The sequence below is a fragment of the Dromaius novaehollandiae genome, chromosome 3 (assembly GCF_036370855.1).
Source record: "Dromaius novaehollandiae isolate bDroNov1 chromosome 3, bDroNov1.hap1, whole genome shotgun sequence".
Lineage (NCBI taxonomy): Eukaryota > Metazoa > Chordata > Aves > Casuariiformes > Dromaiidae > Dromaius > Dromaius novaehollandiae.
This window is the reverse complement of record NC_088100.1, coordinates 41,504,999-41,522,263: the sequence shown is the minus strand read 5'-3', so window position 1 is coordinate 41,522,263 and position 17,265 is coordinate 41,504,999. Positions and strand designations below refer to the sequence as shown.

At 43.8% G+C, this 17,265-nt stretch overlaps 1 protein-coding gene across 10 annotated transcripts in view; it reads left to right on the top strand.

Moving 5' to 3' along the window:
- The window catches only part of BACH2 (BTB domain and CNC homolog 2), a 195,729-nt gene that overhangs the window by 171,655 nt on the left and 6,809 nt on the right, over positions 1 to 17,265 (top strand). For all 10 annotated transcript variants that reach the window (XM_064508785.1, XM_026093406.2, XM_064508784.1 and 7 more), the window contains 2 exons: positions 4,162 to 5,706; positions 16,330 to 16,536. In XM_064508785.1, the coding sequence (XP_064364855.1) occupies positions 4,162 to 5,706; positions 16,330 to 16,536 (1,752 nt within the window). The remainder of the gene's footprint in view (positions 1 to 4,161; positions 5,707 to 16,329; positions 16,537 to 17,265) is intronic.

Here is a 17,265-nt window from a genome sequence, read left to right as displayed (position 1 = left end):
GTTTTTTTTTTTTTAGCCAGTTGATTTCACACAACTGTTGCAATAGAAATGGGTATCCAGGAATAATGCAAATGACCATAGGACAGGGAAGCAGGGACTTGGCAAATAAATGTGGACAAGGTGCCCAGTGGAGGTTCCCACAAATTGACCTGTCTAGCTAAACATTAATTTGCATGGATGATCAGATTTAAAAGGAAATAGATCTTGGAAATTTGGCATCTTATTTACAATGGGGGGGAATAAAATAAACTGAGATTGTTGTTGCCATGTGTTTTACTCATGCAGTGAAAGGTCTCTTTCGCTTGTAAATGAAGACGGTTACATCAGAGAAATGATCCATTTCCTTCTGCAAACATAGATCAACTTGGTTTCACTCCCTGTTTTCACTGGGATGCGTCAGTCAGGTTAAATCATTTTAAAAGGCTGTTCTTCCTTCTTCCTACAGAAATGCATGTGTGACTGTAATACATGTAGCTTTGAAACCTTTCCTTTCAAAACGTGCAGTGTTTATGAGTGCACTCCAGCGCCTTGATTCTGCATTCTTGTCAGAATGAATCAAATGCAGGCTGTCCCAAAGCTGGCAAGACTGAGACAGTGGACCTACCATGGAGGCCAAATCAATATTTAGACAGCTTCAGGCTACTGAGATTTTGTTAGTTTTGACACATGCCAGTAAGCTTTGCATCCATTTGTTATCAAAGTTATTGTTTATGTAGTTTAAAGCATTGGCTCTGAATGGAGCCACTTCAGAGATTCCTCCCTGAGGGCAATTCTTAAAGCCAACAGTGTGCTCGTTGCAGTACTTGAAAAGAAACTTTCCTCCTCCCTATCTGTTTGAATACTGTGAGAGTGGGAGAAGTTGGGTAACCATGTAAGATGGCATTTCAACCATAGCTAGACCAAGGTGCACGTTTGGCCCGTATTTGAAGCATCCGTCATTTGAGGTGTTTGCTGGGCATCGCAGGGAACTGCGTCCCAGGTCTGTCTCCGGGCCGCAAGAGCTCTGCTTCTGATGTATTCAGTACAGAGCAGATGTAGCAGATGTCTTGAAGCTGTTTGTTATCATTTAGGCTTACTGGGATCAAAGAACTGAGTCAGCATGGGAAATAGTCTTGCTACGGAGCCGTATGAGTCACTCAGAGGCTCTGTGGAGTAGCTGCACTAGGGCGAAGGAGAGGCAGGTGAAACCGTGACCCGGCACAGAGAACCGTTCTGATTTGCTTTGCAGCCATTCCACCTAGTGGCCAAGTTACACAACTACCAGGAGAAGTGTTTTTTTATTCGACAAAGTCCCTTTGAATCAAAAGGGACTCAAAACCTCAAGACATCATTTATTACTGCTTCTGCAGACCTACGTTGCTGCTGAATTTACAAGATGTGTAGTAATATGTAAGGCCCCATACTGAAGATCTTATCAGAGAAAAACATTGGCCTACAAGCAGCTCATTAAGTTTCTGAGCAATTTTCTTAATCATACTGCATAGATAAAATGTAGATAGGCTTTCAGTGAATTGATAATCTAACAAATAGGCAGAAAGTGTAACACCAATAAAGCATAGATCGTTTTAATAGCCAGCTGTAAATCTAGGCAATTCTGTACCAGAGGCATATTGTAAAACAGGAATCTGCAAGTGTGTAAGTGCATGCATGATAATGTGCTGTTTCTTAAAATAGCAGATACAGCAGTAATATTATGTATGGAAAAGCTATTGGGAGCAATTTTAGAGGTGTTTTAAAATATTTTTCTCTCCATCAAAGTCTGCACCATTAGCAATATCTTCATAATCTAGCATCACAAGTACAGATTTATAAATAACAATGGCTTGTTTCTAGAAGTCAGGATTTTTATAAAAATCTGTGATCTCTGCCACTGGTCCTGAGGCACTGTAAGGAATCCATAGGCTTTTTACTGTGATGAACCAAACTATGCAGTGAGATTTCTGCTATTCATGAATAAATTCAGTCTTATACCTCACCAACCTGTTGAACAGTCTGTATATATCCAAGCCCAGCTGCATGTGTCCTGTGGGGAAGAGGTGACTCTCAGTGAGAAACTATGTTCAATACTATATTCATGCTGACCACCAGCTCTGGCACAGTTGGCCTCAAAATCATCCTCTGTGGCCCCTCTTAAAGTCCTTTTGCAGCAGGAAATACAGAATTTTGAGAGGCAAAGCAATTCCACAGCATACTGGTTACGGTCCTCTGCAAGAGCAGGAATCTCATATTCAAGTCCATACGCATTTTGCATTAAATAAGTTTTAGGAGCAGGGACTAGAAGCTCAAAGTCTCCTTTTCAAAAAGGGACTTTAGCAGTGGCTGAACAGCATCTTTCCCACTCTCTGCATTATTTCTTGCTCAGTGATGTTATTTCAACTGGAGGGACAGAGAAAACCCACTCATCTTCAGGGTATCCTGTCCCTACTGGACAGGGGATCCTTCTGAGGAGCTGGGAAATGTGAGTCTGAATCCCCACAGGCTGAAGCAGGGACCTGGCCTCCTACTTTGTAGGTCCCTATGCCAATCTTCAGGCTATTTTATGAAAAGAGGACAGCAGTCCTTTCTCATCCTGTTTGTGTTTTAGAAGAAAGAATTGAGCCAGGAACCCCTACGAAAAGCACCTGCAAGCAGAGGAGGTTCCAGGCTGCTCATCCCAATCTTACGTAGGCATGTAGGTGCCACATGTGTTTGCCATTGACTGGTTTAGCTGCCTGGCTGCTCTCAATCCCATCTAGATGCCTTTCCACAATATGCAAAGCACAGGGAACCCAGATTTGTGAGTACTGCTCTGCAAGCAAGGCGGGAAGGTTTCTTCGTGGACCGAGGCTAAAGGGCCTTGCCCAGGGTCACGTGGGAGGTCTTTGGTGCAACAGGAAATTGAGTGCTGGTCTCCCAAATCTCAGCTTAGTGGCCAAAGCACTGAAACTCCTTGTGGAGAAAGAAGCCTTTATCCTTGACTGTGAGCCCTGTTTTGAAAGAGGCCAAAAATGAAGGACTGATATTAGAAAAGCTGGAATTCCCTCCTTTTCATTGATGATAAAGCTTCCTTATCTAGTCCAGGAATAATTTTGATATGTCAAACCTTGTTTCCATCACTGCTTCATGAAGAAGAGAGTTTTTCTAGTACCTTTGTCTTCTCCACATTGGAAAAAAGTATGTAATAGAAATAGATGCCAATGCAGTCAAAAATGGAAAATAATTATAGTTTACTACATGGCTCTGCAAGTCATTTGATAATTATGTGTGGAGATACCACTGTAAAAAATCATGAGGTAGAAAGTGTATATTCGTATATATGAGACATTAAGTGAATGTAAAGTATAGGGTAGATGATGTGATGAGAAGAAAGGACAAGTTGTAGTGCATAAATCAGACCCATACACTGTCCTGAAAATAATTTTTGTTCCTTCTACGAAGAAAATGATGGAAAAGTATGTGTTAAGGTGGGACTCAGTGTGGCTTGTGTCACTGGGACCAAGGGTATGGATCACTTTCCTGTCTGCTGTACCATAGACTCACTAAAATCAAAAATAGTATGAGGAGAAATCATCCCCATGGGATGGAGAAAAGAGTTATGCAGTCATTACATACCTATTTATTCACTAATGGCTTGCAAAAATTTGAAAGAAAAATGAACTGGTCTGCTGTTGAGAGAGGAAAAAAAAACCTTTCTGTTGAATTTTTGTATAATATTAGATGTTTCCTTCCCAAAACACTGTCTGGATTTAAGTGGTGTCTTAAACTCGAGGCCAGTGTTCACCAGAGCTTCCACTTGGGCAGAAGAATCATATCTGAATTGGTATTTAGATGTTAATGTGCATCATAGTTAAGATAGGATCCACCCAAGAGGTAGCAGCTTACACACTTACATGTGTTTTAAGCTTTTTATTGCAGCAGAGACATAGTTCATAGGTCTTTAAGTTATTTGGCCAGAATAATGTTCACCTTAACCCTTACAATGATGAACAGAAGCAACCGAGGCTAGGCAGCATTAGTTAGTGGATGTAAACCATGATAAACCTGATAGAAGAATAACTGGTACTGTATTTATTTCTGAATGTTAGATCTGTTAGAGTGCCTCACTACACGTGATGAAGGACTTGCAATGATAGCATGTGCTGATAGTAATGCTGGCAATGTCCCTCTTTTTTCTTTTTGCAGGTCACTGTCAGGGGATTTGGTCCATTGTTACAGTTTGCCTACACTGCTAAGCTGTTACTTAGCAGAGAAAACATCCAAGAGGTCATCCACTGTGCTGAATTCCTGCGTATGCACAACCTGGAGGATTCCTGCTTCAGCTTCCTTCAGACACAGCTGCTGAACAATGAAGATGGCCTGTTCCTGTGCAAAAAAGATACCACCTGTCAGCGCATGCACGATGAAGAGAACTCAGATGGAGACGAGGAAGAGACAATGGAATCGGAGACGTCAAAAATATCTTGCCCAAGAGAGAGAATGCACCAAGAGCCCTTCAATTTTGAAACCACTGTTTCTGGAACAGACAAAGGAGAAGGGATGCTGCCTGACTCTGACATGCTGAGAGATAGCAAGGACAATTTGGACAAAGATGCAGTAACACGGTACCCCAGATACAAGAAATACCAGCTTGCTTGTACCAAGAATGTCTACAACACATCACACATCAGTACCTCAGGTTTTGCAAGCACATTCAGCGAAGAGAGCTCTGGAAATGGCCTCAAATCAGGACTTGCTATGGGGCAGATAAAAAGCGAGCCTCAGAATGAAGAGAATGATGAAGAAAGCATCACACTTTGCCTGTCTGGAGATGAACCTGACATCAGGGATAAAGAAGGGGATGTTGAAATGGACAGGAAACAGCCAAGCCCCACTTGTGTCGACAGGCCTAAAAGTGGGTCCTCTCCTTCTTGCTTGCGGTCTTTCTTCAACAGAACAAAAAGCGTAGATTTGGTTGGCTTCCCCAGCACTTCCCAACAGCACTTTGGCAGGAGTCCAGCATGCCCTTTTGAAAAAGGGACAACTCAGGGTGACCACAAAACTGATTACGTCCCTTTCACGGGGAACTACGGACAGTCCCATGCCATTCAGAAGGATGCTTCCAACTTCACGGTGGGATCGCCTCTCAGGGGGCCTGGTTTTGAAACTCTCTGTAAGCAGGAAGGGGAACTGGACAGGAGGAGTGTTATATTCTCTTCAAACGCTTGTGACCAAGTAAACACTTCGGTGCATTCATATTCTGGTGTGAGCAGCTTGGACAAAGACCTCACTGAGACTGTGCCAAAGGGTCTGTGGGCTGGCAGTAGCCAATCTCTCCCTAGCTCTCAGACCTATTCCCACAGCGGACTGACAGCTGATCACTTGCCAGGAAGGATGCGGCCGAACACCAGCTGTCCAGTGCCAATTAAAGTTTGCCCTCGCTCTCCTCCTTTGGAAACCAGAACCAGGACCTCCAGCTCGTGCTCTTCCTACTCGTACGCGGAGGACGGCAGCGGCGGTTCGCCATGTAGCCTGCGTCTTTGCGAGCTCTCCTCCTCCCCTTGCTCCCAAGGCCCGCGGTTCCTGGCGCCCGAGCACCAGGAGCCCGGTGTGGTGGGTGATGGAATGTACAACCCGGTGCGAGCCCAGATTAAATGTGAGCCATCCTATGGAACAAACTCCAGCGATGAGTCTGGGTCATTCTCAGAAGCAGACAGTGAATCATGTCCTGTGCAAGACAGAGGGCATGAGGTAGGGATTTAAGATAAGTACATATATGACAGTCGTTGTGATCCGATTTAATCACCCCTTTTGTTCTCTCAAGTGACTTGGCGTTTTCCCAGGCCTTGCTTTGTTTATAGAGGCAAAGAGTAATTTCTATTTATTCCCTCGTCAGCTGACTGCGTGTGGTTCACTTTGCATAAATAGCTGTTTGACCTCCCAAATGTTTGGCACTTATCAAAATTTCAGTATTAAGCAATAGCAAGCTGCTGAGTGATGAGGGCAAATTTATGTGCTTAGGAATGCTAACAGTGTCCTCTTTGCCTCTCTCTCTTTACCTACCTGAGGGGACACAAAGCACCATTTTTCACCCTTAGTTTGCTGAGGTGGTTCCAGTTCTGCTTTTTGTTGTTATGTTATAGCAACCCGAAGCTGTGCCTTCAGTGACGCTGAGCGTTGGGCAGTCCAAACCGTGGAAGAGCCCTTGCTTCAAACTGCTTACAGGCTAGGCAGAGGAGACAGACAGAGTGGGAGGAGGCAGAGGTGTGAAATGACTTGGACAGAGTTGTGTAGCTGGTTACCCTCAGCTCTGGAAATAGTACTCAAGTCGTGTGTGTGTGTGTGTGTGTGTGTGTGTGTGTGTGTGTGTGTGTGTGTGTGTGTGTCTTTACTGGCAGGTAATGGGTTTTTCCTCCCTGTTCACTGACAACTGAGATGGTATTTCCTGACTGACCCCACTTCACTCGTGGGAGTGCTCTAGCACACAGTTGCACAAGCTGTTTCTGAGCGAAGCTATCCCTTAGTTTACAGGACCGGTAGGGGAACATGAAGGGGACAGCCTATGACTGAAGAGCAAACTGTGAATTTCTATGTAGCTCTCCTGTGAGAGAGAGGAGAAGGAAGGCCTGCTTTAGAACTAGAGGTGGGCCGGGTGGAAATGCTGCGGTGATAACTGGTTAACTGTGATTGAAAATACTGTCTGTGTGAAGTGACTAATTTGAGAGAATACTTAATTCATTGAGATGTGCTGTAGAGCACAGAAGCAGGAAAAAGGAACGGATGTTTTCACAGAACTCCATTAGGGAGCTGTGTGAACATCAAGGTGAAATCACATGTCTGTCTTCTCTAGGAAACCTCAAATGCTCCGCTGATGACTTCTGTTTTAGAGTGGGGAGCAGTTAGTGCTAGTCTGGGGGTTTCAAGTCCTGTGAGTGCCCAGGATTGAACCAAGTGGGCTTAGTTTTGAGATAGGGCTGAAAAGAGATAGGAGCAGGCACAACTTTATTCATCCCTTGCTCTTTTTTCTTACCACGTCCCAGGCTCTGGAAGATGCCTTTCAGGACAGACATGTGTGATTCCTTTAGTTCGGCGTTTTCCTGCTTAGCTGTAAGGGAGGGCTGAACAGCCTGGAGAGCCTCTGGCATCCTAATCCCTATTGTGCTGTGCTGGTAGTCTTGTTTGCCCCTATGTACCAAGCTGGGGAGATGCCAAGAGAGAAAATGAAGGCAGGGGAGAGGAGTCTCCGTGGAAGTCTGGGATATTCTGCGTAGCACCTCACTATAGAAGCCCTGAAGCTGCCACACGCAGCTGTGCTGCCTGGAAATACCAAGGTTATTGGCAGTCTGGCCCTCTTATGAAGTGCTGCATTTATGAGGAGTGAAAGAGAGCAGGGAGTGGGTTGAGGAGAGAAGGCCGGATTTCCGCCGCTGTGTGCTGCTTGCTCAGCAAGGGCTAATGCGCAGCGTGGTACAGTGGAGAGGGCAGGAGGCCAGCCTTTTGGGTTTTGATGACTAATTAGCTGTCGTAATTGGCTAATTGTGTGGAGATGCTGCAGCAGAAGCAGGCCTGAAAAGAGTCAAATGAGAAGGATATAGGGGACCATTGACAATTTCCCCCGAAAGTCTGTGTATGTGTGCAGGAGAGCGTGGATGAAAGAAGGAACGTTCATGGAAGGAGCAAACGAGTGGGCTGCAGGGGTCAGTCTCAGCACGCCACTGCTGACAGATGTGTTCAGGGTTGGGGCAGAACTGGGAGGGGTTTGCTCCACTCCAGGTTTTGCTGCTGGTTTCCTCCTTGGAAGATTTTCTGCACTATGCCGAGCAAGTTTTCTCTCTGGGACTGCTGGTGACACTTGTGCACTTTTGCAGGGCATTTTGATTAGAACTGCTAGGAGGTCAAAAGAGGGTGAGGAAATGACTGCTCCATAAGGTGATATTGTGTTCTCCTGAGCAATGTAAAGATAAACATCACATCAAAGCTTCAGTTCAGATTTTGTTTTACGATTGAATTTGTAAAAGTTGTTGCCAATGTACGAAAAGACATTGCAGTCTCATTAAACAATGTATTATGCAGTAACTTGGGGTATGTAGCCTGCAATCCTGCAGGATAGCTACTGTGGAAACTTCAGTGTAGGATATGTTAAATGAGGCAGCAGCAAGTTCTTTTATAAGTCACTCTACCTGGTTTTAGCACCTTGGCTGCCGTTAAAACAACGGGAGAGACATACAGCATTCTGCAATGTACTGCTTTCTGTCATTTGCCTCTGTTTAAGCTTTACATTGAATCTCTCTCCATTCATGAAACTCTTAGTTTGCCTTTGTTATCCTAACCGCTGTTCAGACTGGTCTCTCCTCCCTTGCCGTATCAGAACACACAGTGCTTGCTGGGTTTTTCTTCAGAAAGCACCTGATAAGGTAGCTGGGTGATGCGCCAAGGGGCCACATTCGGGCACTCAACCCTCCAGAGAGCCGGTTGGGCTCTTCTGTGGTGTGTGGGTTTTCGTTTCCGTGGAGTGGCTTGGTGGGAGTGAGCCTGCTGGACTCTGGCCCTCTGTTATCTCACGCAGCTTCTGAGTTCCCCTGGAGTTTGGACCCTGTTGGTCTTGATTTGGGTCCCAGAGTGTTATCAGTGCCAGAATTAATGTCACAGAACATCATCTGCTGGTAAATTGGTTGTGTGTGAAGTAGGTGAAAGGTTTCTTCTATCCACTTTTTTGGGGAAGTTGGCTTTCCTGCAGGTCGGTGCCATGCAGGAGTACATGCCCAAGTTGTTCAGGGCTGGAAATGTGATTTGGGGCTGGTGTGCTGTGGCTCAATACGACTGCAGTGGGGGTGACAGTGGCCCAGCTCTGTGGCTGGTCACCGTGTCCCATTGCAGGGTGCAGACAGCACCAGTGAGTGTCCAAGGAGGTGACAGTCCCTGTAGCACCGCTGACCAGTCCTTTCCAGGACATCTTTGCTGTTCATTTTTCTTTCTTTTAGAGGAGCCACCTAGACGGTTCTGAGATTTGTCTTTCTAAACACTTTGTGATAGAAGAAGCAAGTGCAATTTCAAGTGTCCTGATCACAACGTTACACATTTACAGGAATGGGACGGTTGTTTGAGCTGCTGGGGTTTTACAGAACTGTTTAACATCGTAGCTTGTTTCATTTATGTTATCCTTTTCGCCCAGCTCCCTCAGGCCTCCAATGGTTGTTAAAAATCAGTTATTGGGGTATAATACTATAGAGAAGACTTACACTCTGCTGTTCGCAGACAGATTCTGACAATCTTGCTTAAAATAGCAACAACAAAACAATAAGTCCTGAAATAATGAATTGTTGAGAAGGAAGTAGTCTGTCAATCTGTTAACCTACTTAGGAATGGAAATTTCAGCACTACCTACTTTTCTTGATATTCATTTTTTTCAATAGGTATCTGTGGGTTTTTTCTACTAGATAACTTGTAAAAAATAGTGTACTACTGGATCACTTAAAAAGAAATCTCAACTTAGTCTACTTTGATGACCGAGTTTTCTTGGGAAAGGAATAAACAAGGGTAGGAGAAGGTAAGAGGTTGAGTTTTCCAAGAACTATTATTATCTAGAGAATTGCATTCAATGCATCTTTCATTTATATTTCAAAAGAATTCATCACTGGCTTAATGACTCACTTTTCAAAGGAAATTTTCATAAAGGCAGAGCTAATGCAAGTGGACCATTGAGGATATTGTAGGCAAATAACCTTCAATGAGAGTCCAAAACCCTCCGTGTTAAGTGATAGGCAGCCAGCCTTTCTCTAATGGTCTGTTGTCCATTAACAAAGTCCTGTAAGCCAGAGCCTTAGCAAGGTAAACCAAAATTGCTCTACCAGAAATCAGCTGGAGCAGTACTGAGTTACCTAAGCTGAGTCTTTAGTGCTTAGTATTTCTATTCAATGAAAGATATTATGTAAAAAGAAGGACAACCAAGGAAAATATGTGTTGGGATGTTAGCTTGCTTTCATATGTAGTTCCTCCTCAGAATGTGGTAACAGGCACCCCAGCTTTCCTGATGTTGCTAGATTTGATCCTTGTGAATTTGAAAATGAGGAAATTATTGTCCGTGTTCTTCTCCAGGAGGCATCACCAGAGCACTGGGAGTTGTGTTTGGCGCCATGCGATTAAATGGTGTCATGTTAAACTTTGTTCTCACAAGATCAACCTCACGGCAGCTTTGTTTTCTTCTCTCCCGTTAGCAGGAGTGGTATTCGTGCAGGTAGCTGGGAATTACTGGATTACAATAACAGCAAGAGTTTTCAATTACAAACTCGAAATTTCAGGAAGGTCCTTTAAACACCGAATTATTTCATTGCAGCCTAAAATCAATTCTGCCATGCCCTGAGCAGAATCAGCAAGCCCATGCTGGAGTGCTTGAAGTACTCTTTCTGTTTCCTGAAACATTTTCTACAAAAGCAGATTTCTCAGCGAAATACTGCACTTCATCCCCTTTCATTTTATTGCCTGATCTGCCTTTCTCAAGTGTACATATGGCTTCTGTCAGGTGTTCTGTACTATTCCTATTCTCAGAAAAGCCTGTTAATATAGTGGGGTGTTGTCATATACATTGGACGGATGGAAGTTGGGGAAACTAATTGAAGAATTCAGAGCACCTACTATGTTGTTAACGGGGAGAGGTCAGGACAGCATTTTAAGCACCAGTGGTATGTGATCTGAATACAGGTCCAAGTCATGGGCTGAAGGATGAGAACTCAGTCCAAGTGTCCTGCTTGCTGGGTTAAAGGCCTTAGCCATGGGATCACCCCCTCGTCCCCACTTCTCTGAAGCATGTGGTGAGTCTGTGGGTCTTTGTGTGTGGTAAGCCTACACCTGTAGGGAGATGCAAAGAAAGAAATACTTTCTAAGGTAAATTGGCCTGATTTGTTAGATACTACCTTTGACACCTTGAATATCTAAGATGACTGTTGGGATTGGGAAGTTCTCTGTTCTTCCTGTAAGCTAATAGAACTGCATGCTGCAGGAGATACTAACTTCTATTAGCTGTTAGAAGTTAAAAAACAATGTACAATTGGTACTGTACAAGCAGTACCTGTTGCTGACAAATATAGTTCATTTCTGTCCTCTGCAAACAGAGGGCTGCAGTGCTCATGCAGCTCACACCTGCTAACCTGCTAATGGAGGTTGGGCTCATTCCAGGGTCAGAGACTGGTGATGTGATTTCCATGTGTTCCTGTGACCCCAAGGGAAAGAGTTAGCAGGTGTCTGGGCCCAACCCAGTCTCCCTCTTGTGTTGCCAAGAAACAACTTTCATCAACCACCATCCTGAAATCTGGCATAACTTAAGCACTAGACTGCTGAGTAGGTGGAACGATCAACAGATTACCCTGGCTGTATCTGCCGAGCTGCACAGCAGTGTCCTTGCAGACAGCATTTACTGACCCAAACATCCCTCATGGCCATCAGGAGGTGAGGCTGGAGTTGACTCCAGGTAAATACATAGCAGTCAATCCTGCTGTGCCAGGCTGGATGCCAAGGGCCTGCAGATGAGGACTTTTCCAGACTCAGCTCCTTGACACAACACTGCTGCCTGGGTTCACCATTCTCCCCTTACAATCCTCTGCCAACCTCATGTGAGTGCCACATGAAAAGGAGAGGTCGGTTTTGAAGGCCTTACCAATTCCAGGAAGCAGCAGCGTGAGGAGACCAGTGAGAGTACATCCTCTCTGTCCTGTTATACAAAGGATGGCTCGCTAGCTTTGTGCTTCTTGGATAGCTTCAGTCCAAGTTAAGTCAGGTGTCTTTTCTCCGCTCCTGCCAGGGCAAACACATAGGAGCGGCTTATCTTCTGGAGTTCAGTCCCGTTGTCCACTTACAGGCCCAAATCTAGTCACTTGGAGGAAGAGCACCAAGATTTGTTTCTCTGCTTATGCTTCCCACTGATGACAGGTGCTCTGTAATCCTGTGTGCACAACTTATTGTGTGGGCCTTTTTCTGCCGTTGTTCTGTGGAGTTGGGGGATGTGTGTTTTGCTCTGTATATTTGGGAATGTTGATGGATTCCAAGGCATGTTACGTAAACTGACCTGGGCATCATGATAGTAAATGCAGTAAGAATAAATGCAATAAATCACAACATCCAAAGAGCTGTTACCTTCCATTCTGAGCAGCCAAATCGGGATCATTGGTTCGCTGGAATAAACGTCACCCAGTGAGAAGACCTTGGGAAGGGAAGGAGAGGTGACTGGCAGGACCAGAATAAGAACCACTTGCTATAGAAGAAGTGGGGATGGGAAAAGATTGGGTGACTGGTGGGATCAGACTGGAAAAAGGACTATAGCTGGTGGAGAAGGAAGAAAGAAGGATGAGACCCCTCCCTAGGTGACGTAATTTTCAACTTTCAAATTCTAGTTGCCATAGACTGGAAGAAAGACTTGCACGCTAAGGAAATTGCTAGGAAAAAAAACACTGATGTGTTGGGCTCTCCTATGTGAAGCAAGTTACGCTTTCCACATCTGAAAAACATTGCTATGATTCAGTCCCTATGTTACATTCCTGGGGCAAGTCCTGAGTGCTTTCTAAGTGCTGGGCAATTTTAAGTGTCAGAGGCTTTCAATTGCGCTGGCTTTCACTGTAAGAACCCTAAGGCAGCAGTTTTATTTGTTACAGCTCTAGAGGAAATGATCAAGATTTTGAACCATTTACAAAGTTGTGGTTGGTGCATTGAGTTCTGCCCTCCCTCACCCCAGACGAATGATTACCTTTTCCAGTGGATAACGTATGCATCCTTTTAGTGACTGTGATGTTCAGCCAGGCTTGGGAAGTTCAGTGTCTTTACTACTACATTTTTTTAATGTATTTGGCAGTTCAAGGAAGATGATGTTGAAATTTAGTTATAAAGAAATAGTGAAAAAGTTAACATTGCTCATGAGGTAAGAAAATTCCAAACACTTGACACTCATATCTACAATGTGAGTCTATACGGGGCCTTGTTCCTTTTCTTTATTCCCCTCAAAAAGAGCGGGGAGAGCAGCAGCAGTAATTAGTACAGAATGTGAACGGCATAGCACTAAATAGCATATGATCCAAGCTGGCACTAACTAGTGAAATTTGAAGGAATTAATTGGTTACATATGGGCCTTTCATTTGTTGAGTCAATGGCTGTCCCTGTCTGTCTAGATCACTACTATTACTAGCTATTCAAAGTAATGACATTTACACTGGCATCCTAATGCTAACGCAGGGAAAAAAATACCACAAAATCATAAGCAAGTTTTATTTTTCACCAGGGTGGGTTGTCTGTCCTTCTAAGGAGGGTATCAGCCAGAATTCAAGGGCAATAGAAGTTGCAGCAGTAGCCGAAAGTGCTGGCGTGTGTGTTGTGAGGTGAAAACAGAGCCTCTGCTATTGGTGTAAAAGTCCAGGAAAAGAGTAATTCTGCTGATAGTGAGGATTTAAGAGCTTACATTGTCTATGCAGTTAGCTCTGGCTCATGGAAGGAATATGAATCCTGCTTGCATTTTTAATTTGAAATAGTCCTGTATAAAATTCATAGTTATTAAAAAGAAAAGTTTAGGAGGACACATACTTTGAGTTTTGTTTTGTTTTGTTTTGTTTTTACACACTGCCCTTTTTCAGAGACACCTCAGGTGAGATCTCTCTCACCTAACCTTAAGTATCTTAAGGTATAGCATCTTGTCTATGCCTTATCTGTGTAGACATGGAGAAGGACAAGCCATGCAGGATGAATTGCTTTCTGAAAGCCTTCCTCTGACCTTGATGCCCACAGCATGAGCCTGGACGCTCCTAGTCCCAACCCATACTTTTGGGCAGCTCTAAGGAGATCAGACGAATCCCACCCATGGCACAACCATCAGCTCTTATAAATTGACATGTAGGTTTATTGTAATTAATGCTAGTTGAGAATCTTGCCCTACACCAATGTAAAACATCACTAGCATCTTATTACAGCAGTACCCCAGTGTAGTTATTCACTGTATCCATGCCAAAGGATTTTTTTTTTTTAGTTGATAACTAATTGAGGAGAGGGAAAGCAGCAATAAAAATTATGTGTGTGGTGAAGGAAATGAGGCTGACTCACTTCCACTCTCTCTCTTCCTTTCACTTTTTTAATCCTGTGCAGTGCTGCACATGACAGGAGTGGGATTATTCTGGTTTTCCTGATAGCAGTCTTTGGACTGCTATGTCGATATTTTTATTTTCAGTCCCCTTTTCTTTATGAACCTGTTTCTATTTATTTTCCCATTTCCCTTCAGCTACTTCTACCTGACGGATTTAAGTAGATTCCATTTCATTCCTACTCAAACTGCAAGCACACTTCCTGCTCGCAAATAAATATATTTTGAAAGCGGAGAGAGGGAGAAATTAAGCTAACATTGCTTTCAGCCTTGGAGTTAAGAAAACAAGGAAAAACTCGGCCTGTGAAAGGCCTGATTTTGTAGTGAAACTGTGGTGTCTTTCAGGGGAGTCTACGGGCTGTTTTCGTTTTCAGCCCCTGGTTGAAGCTTGAGGGAAAACCAGATGACACTAAGTTTGTGTTTACTGTCCAAAGGGTACGAAGGGGAACTCAAATAGGTTTCATGTCATTATTTAGCAGTCAGTAAACAAGATAGTCCACATTGCCGTGTCTAAGGTCAGTGTTTGTGTGCGTAAGCAAAAGTTTGGGGAATTTTGGCAGTGTTTATCAGGGATTTTTTGCTGCTTTATATTGCCCTGTAAAGGAGCAGTGTCTGGGCCCGAGTTCCACAGGTGGGACAGAGGGGCAATGTTCAGGGCATGAAAGCACGTGAAAACATACACTAGGGGTCTGTACTGAATTTCCTGTGGCCCAGGCTTGGAGATAAATAGAGCAAAGACAAAACAGCGCAAGGAAATGCAAGCTCATAAACAGGACAGTGTGCTGGTTGTTGGCACGTCTGGTTGTACAGCGAGAGCATGACTGTGGATGCCCAAGTCGGTGTTGTGTGTTTGTGTGTATGTGTCCTTAGCAAACTGTTCTGCCTAAACAAGCTAAACTCTCAAATGAAAATACCTTCTTTTCTTGCTAATCTGTTCTGTTACTTTCTTTATCTCCAAGTGATCAAAGTGCACCGTTTGAGGCCGATAACCATGTTTTAAATATCAAAGGAGCCTTTTCAACCAGGATCTTTTGCTTGGCTGGAGAAATGAAGTGTATTTTCTTTGGTAGCCTGTGTACAGAATAGTCTTGTTCAAAAGCAATTGCATTGTACCAAATCAGGGCAGAAATGCAAATATTTAGCGCCATCTTTTGGACAGTGTCGGTATGACTCAAAAAAGAAAGCAAGGACCAGTTCAGTTATTGTCTTCTCCTTCTGCTTTGTCAAATAATCATTATTTGATCACCAAATGCAGCAGTCCACCGAGGAACAGTATTGTTTTCATGGACATATTATCTGTCTCATGCTACAAGTGAAGCAGGGTCTGTCGGGTGAGGTGGCCTCTTTAATTAGATCAAGCTGATAGGTTTGGGAAAAAACAAACAGGAGAGTTTCAGCACATCAGCCTTTCTGCAGGTTTTGAGAAAGTCTGTATTTATGGCTCCAGCTTTTTGCTTTGCTTTGCTTTAATGCATAATCGATAAGAGTTTGAGACATGGTTAGAATTTCTGAAATAAAAACCTGAGTGACTGTTCAGGGACAATAGGAAAAATGTTTTATTGCAGATTTTAGACTATTTATTTTTTCAAGAAATGCAACTCTGGTACTGTTCACTATACACAAGTGTTAAAATTTTAGAAAATACTGGTTTATTTCAGCATGTATATTTTTTAGGAGGCTAGAATATGTTTCTTCACACTGCTCTGACCCTTTCTTCTGATGTGGCACACTGCTTATTTGAAATGCTGCTTATGACACCTGTCCTAATTGTGATACGGTATTTTTCATGCACTTGAGGTGTCCGGTTGCATTTCTAACCTCACACCTAATCAAGCCTTCAGTCCTGCAGGCCATGCAGGGATAGGTCTCCTGCTGCAGTATTAGCTTGTTCCTTGAAGTTACTTTGAAATCAGTAGCAGGGAGGCACTTCACTGTTTCCAAAAGGCTGTGTCACTTAGTGGGTGGAGCCCCATTTTAGTGAAAGGAGATCTTTTATTAGAGCTTCTTAGAAAGACCAAACTTTTACCTGGGATTCATCTGTATTGTTGGTTTCAGCATGATTACTCAGATCCTTACCAGCTGGTCCTCCACAGTGTGCCACAAGGGAGTGGTAAAAACTTGCTCAATGTAAAACCTTCTATGTGTTGTTTGTTTAGGGGGTGGGAGCATAGCAAATAGTCCTTCTGCTCAGCATTGTTCGGCTTGCGTTCAGCAAGCAAAATATGACTCTGTGTTTGCTCTTGTCTTGTATTTGTTTGTTTTAGGTGAAACTTCCTTTTCCTGTTGATCAAATCACAGATCTTCCAAGGAATGATTTCCAGATGATGATAAAGATGCACAAGTTAACCTCAGAACAGCTAGAATTCATCCATGATGTTCGCCGGCGCAGTAAGAACCGAATTGCAGCCCAGCGCTGCCGCAAGAGAAAACTGGACTGTATTCAGAACTTAGAATGTGAAATCCGCAAGTTGGTGAGTGGCACACTGCCACCTCGGCAGCTCCTGGCCAGCCGCCGGCTAAAGGGTCCTGTGAGCTATTCCTGCTCGGGGGGGGGTTCGTTGATTTACATTCAGCTAAGTGAACCCACTAATACAAATATGTAATTGGTAGAAGTATATTAGTATGTGTATGTAGAGAATAGAGATGGGAAATACGAAATTCCAGTGAGGTGAAGCCTAAATATCTCTTTATTTTGATATCTCAAAAGCAGATGTTTGAGTGAGTCGGAAGCGAAGGGAAGCCTGTATCCCAGTTCTCTTTTTGCATGTTTTTCAGTAAGGAGGAAAGGTCCAGTTTAACTTACTTAATGGTGCATCCACAATGGCACTTTCTCATCCAAACCCTACTTACATGCCCAGCTGCCATCACAAAAATTTTTGACAAGATTCACAGAACCCTCCAGATTAGGTGTGATGGGACCTCTGGAGGTCATCTAGTCCAACCTCTTGCTCTAACAGGGCCAACTTCATCTCCACATTGAGGTTTTCTTTCTCTTTGGTGTGCTAAAGGGCAGCTCTTTGTTTTCAGGATGTTCCAGCTTGCTCTGCCTTCTCCTCAGATCTTTCATTCACTGAGGAAATGGCAAGGGAAATGAAAAAGCCAACAGTGTAAATATGCAGACAAGAGGGCATTCACTTGTTTTAGAGCAGCAAGATGGCAAGGATATGCTCCTCCTTGCCCCCGCGGTCTTCTTCCCTCTC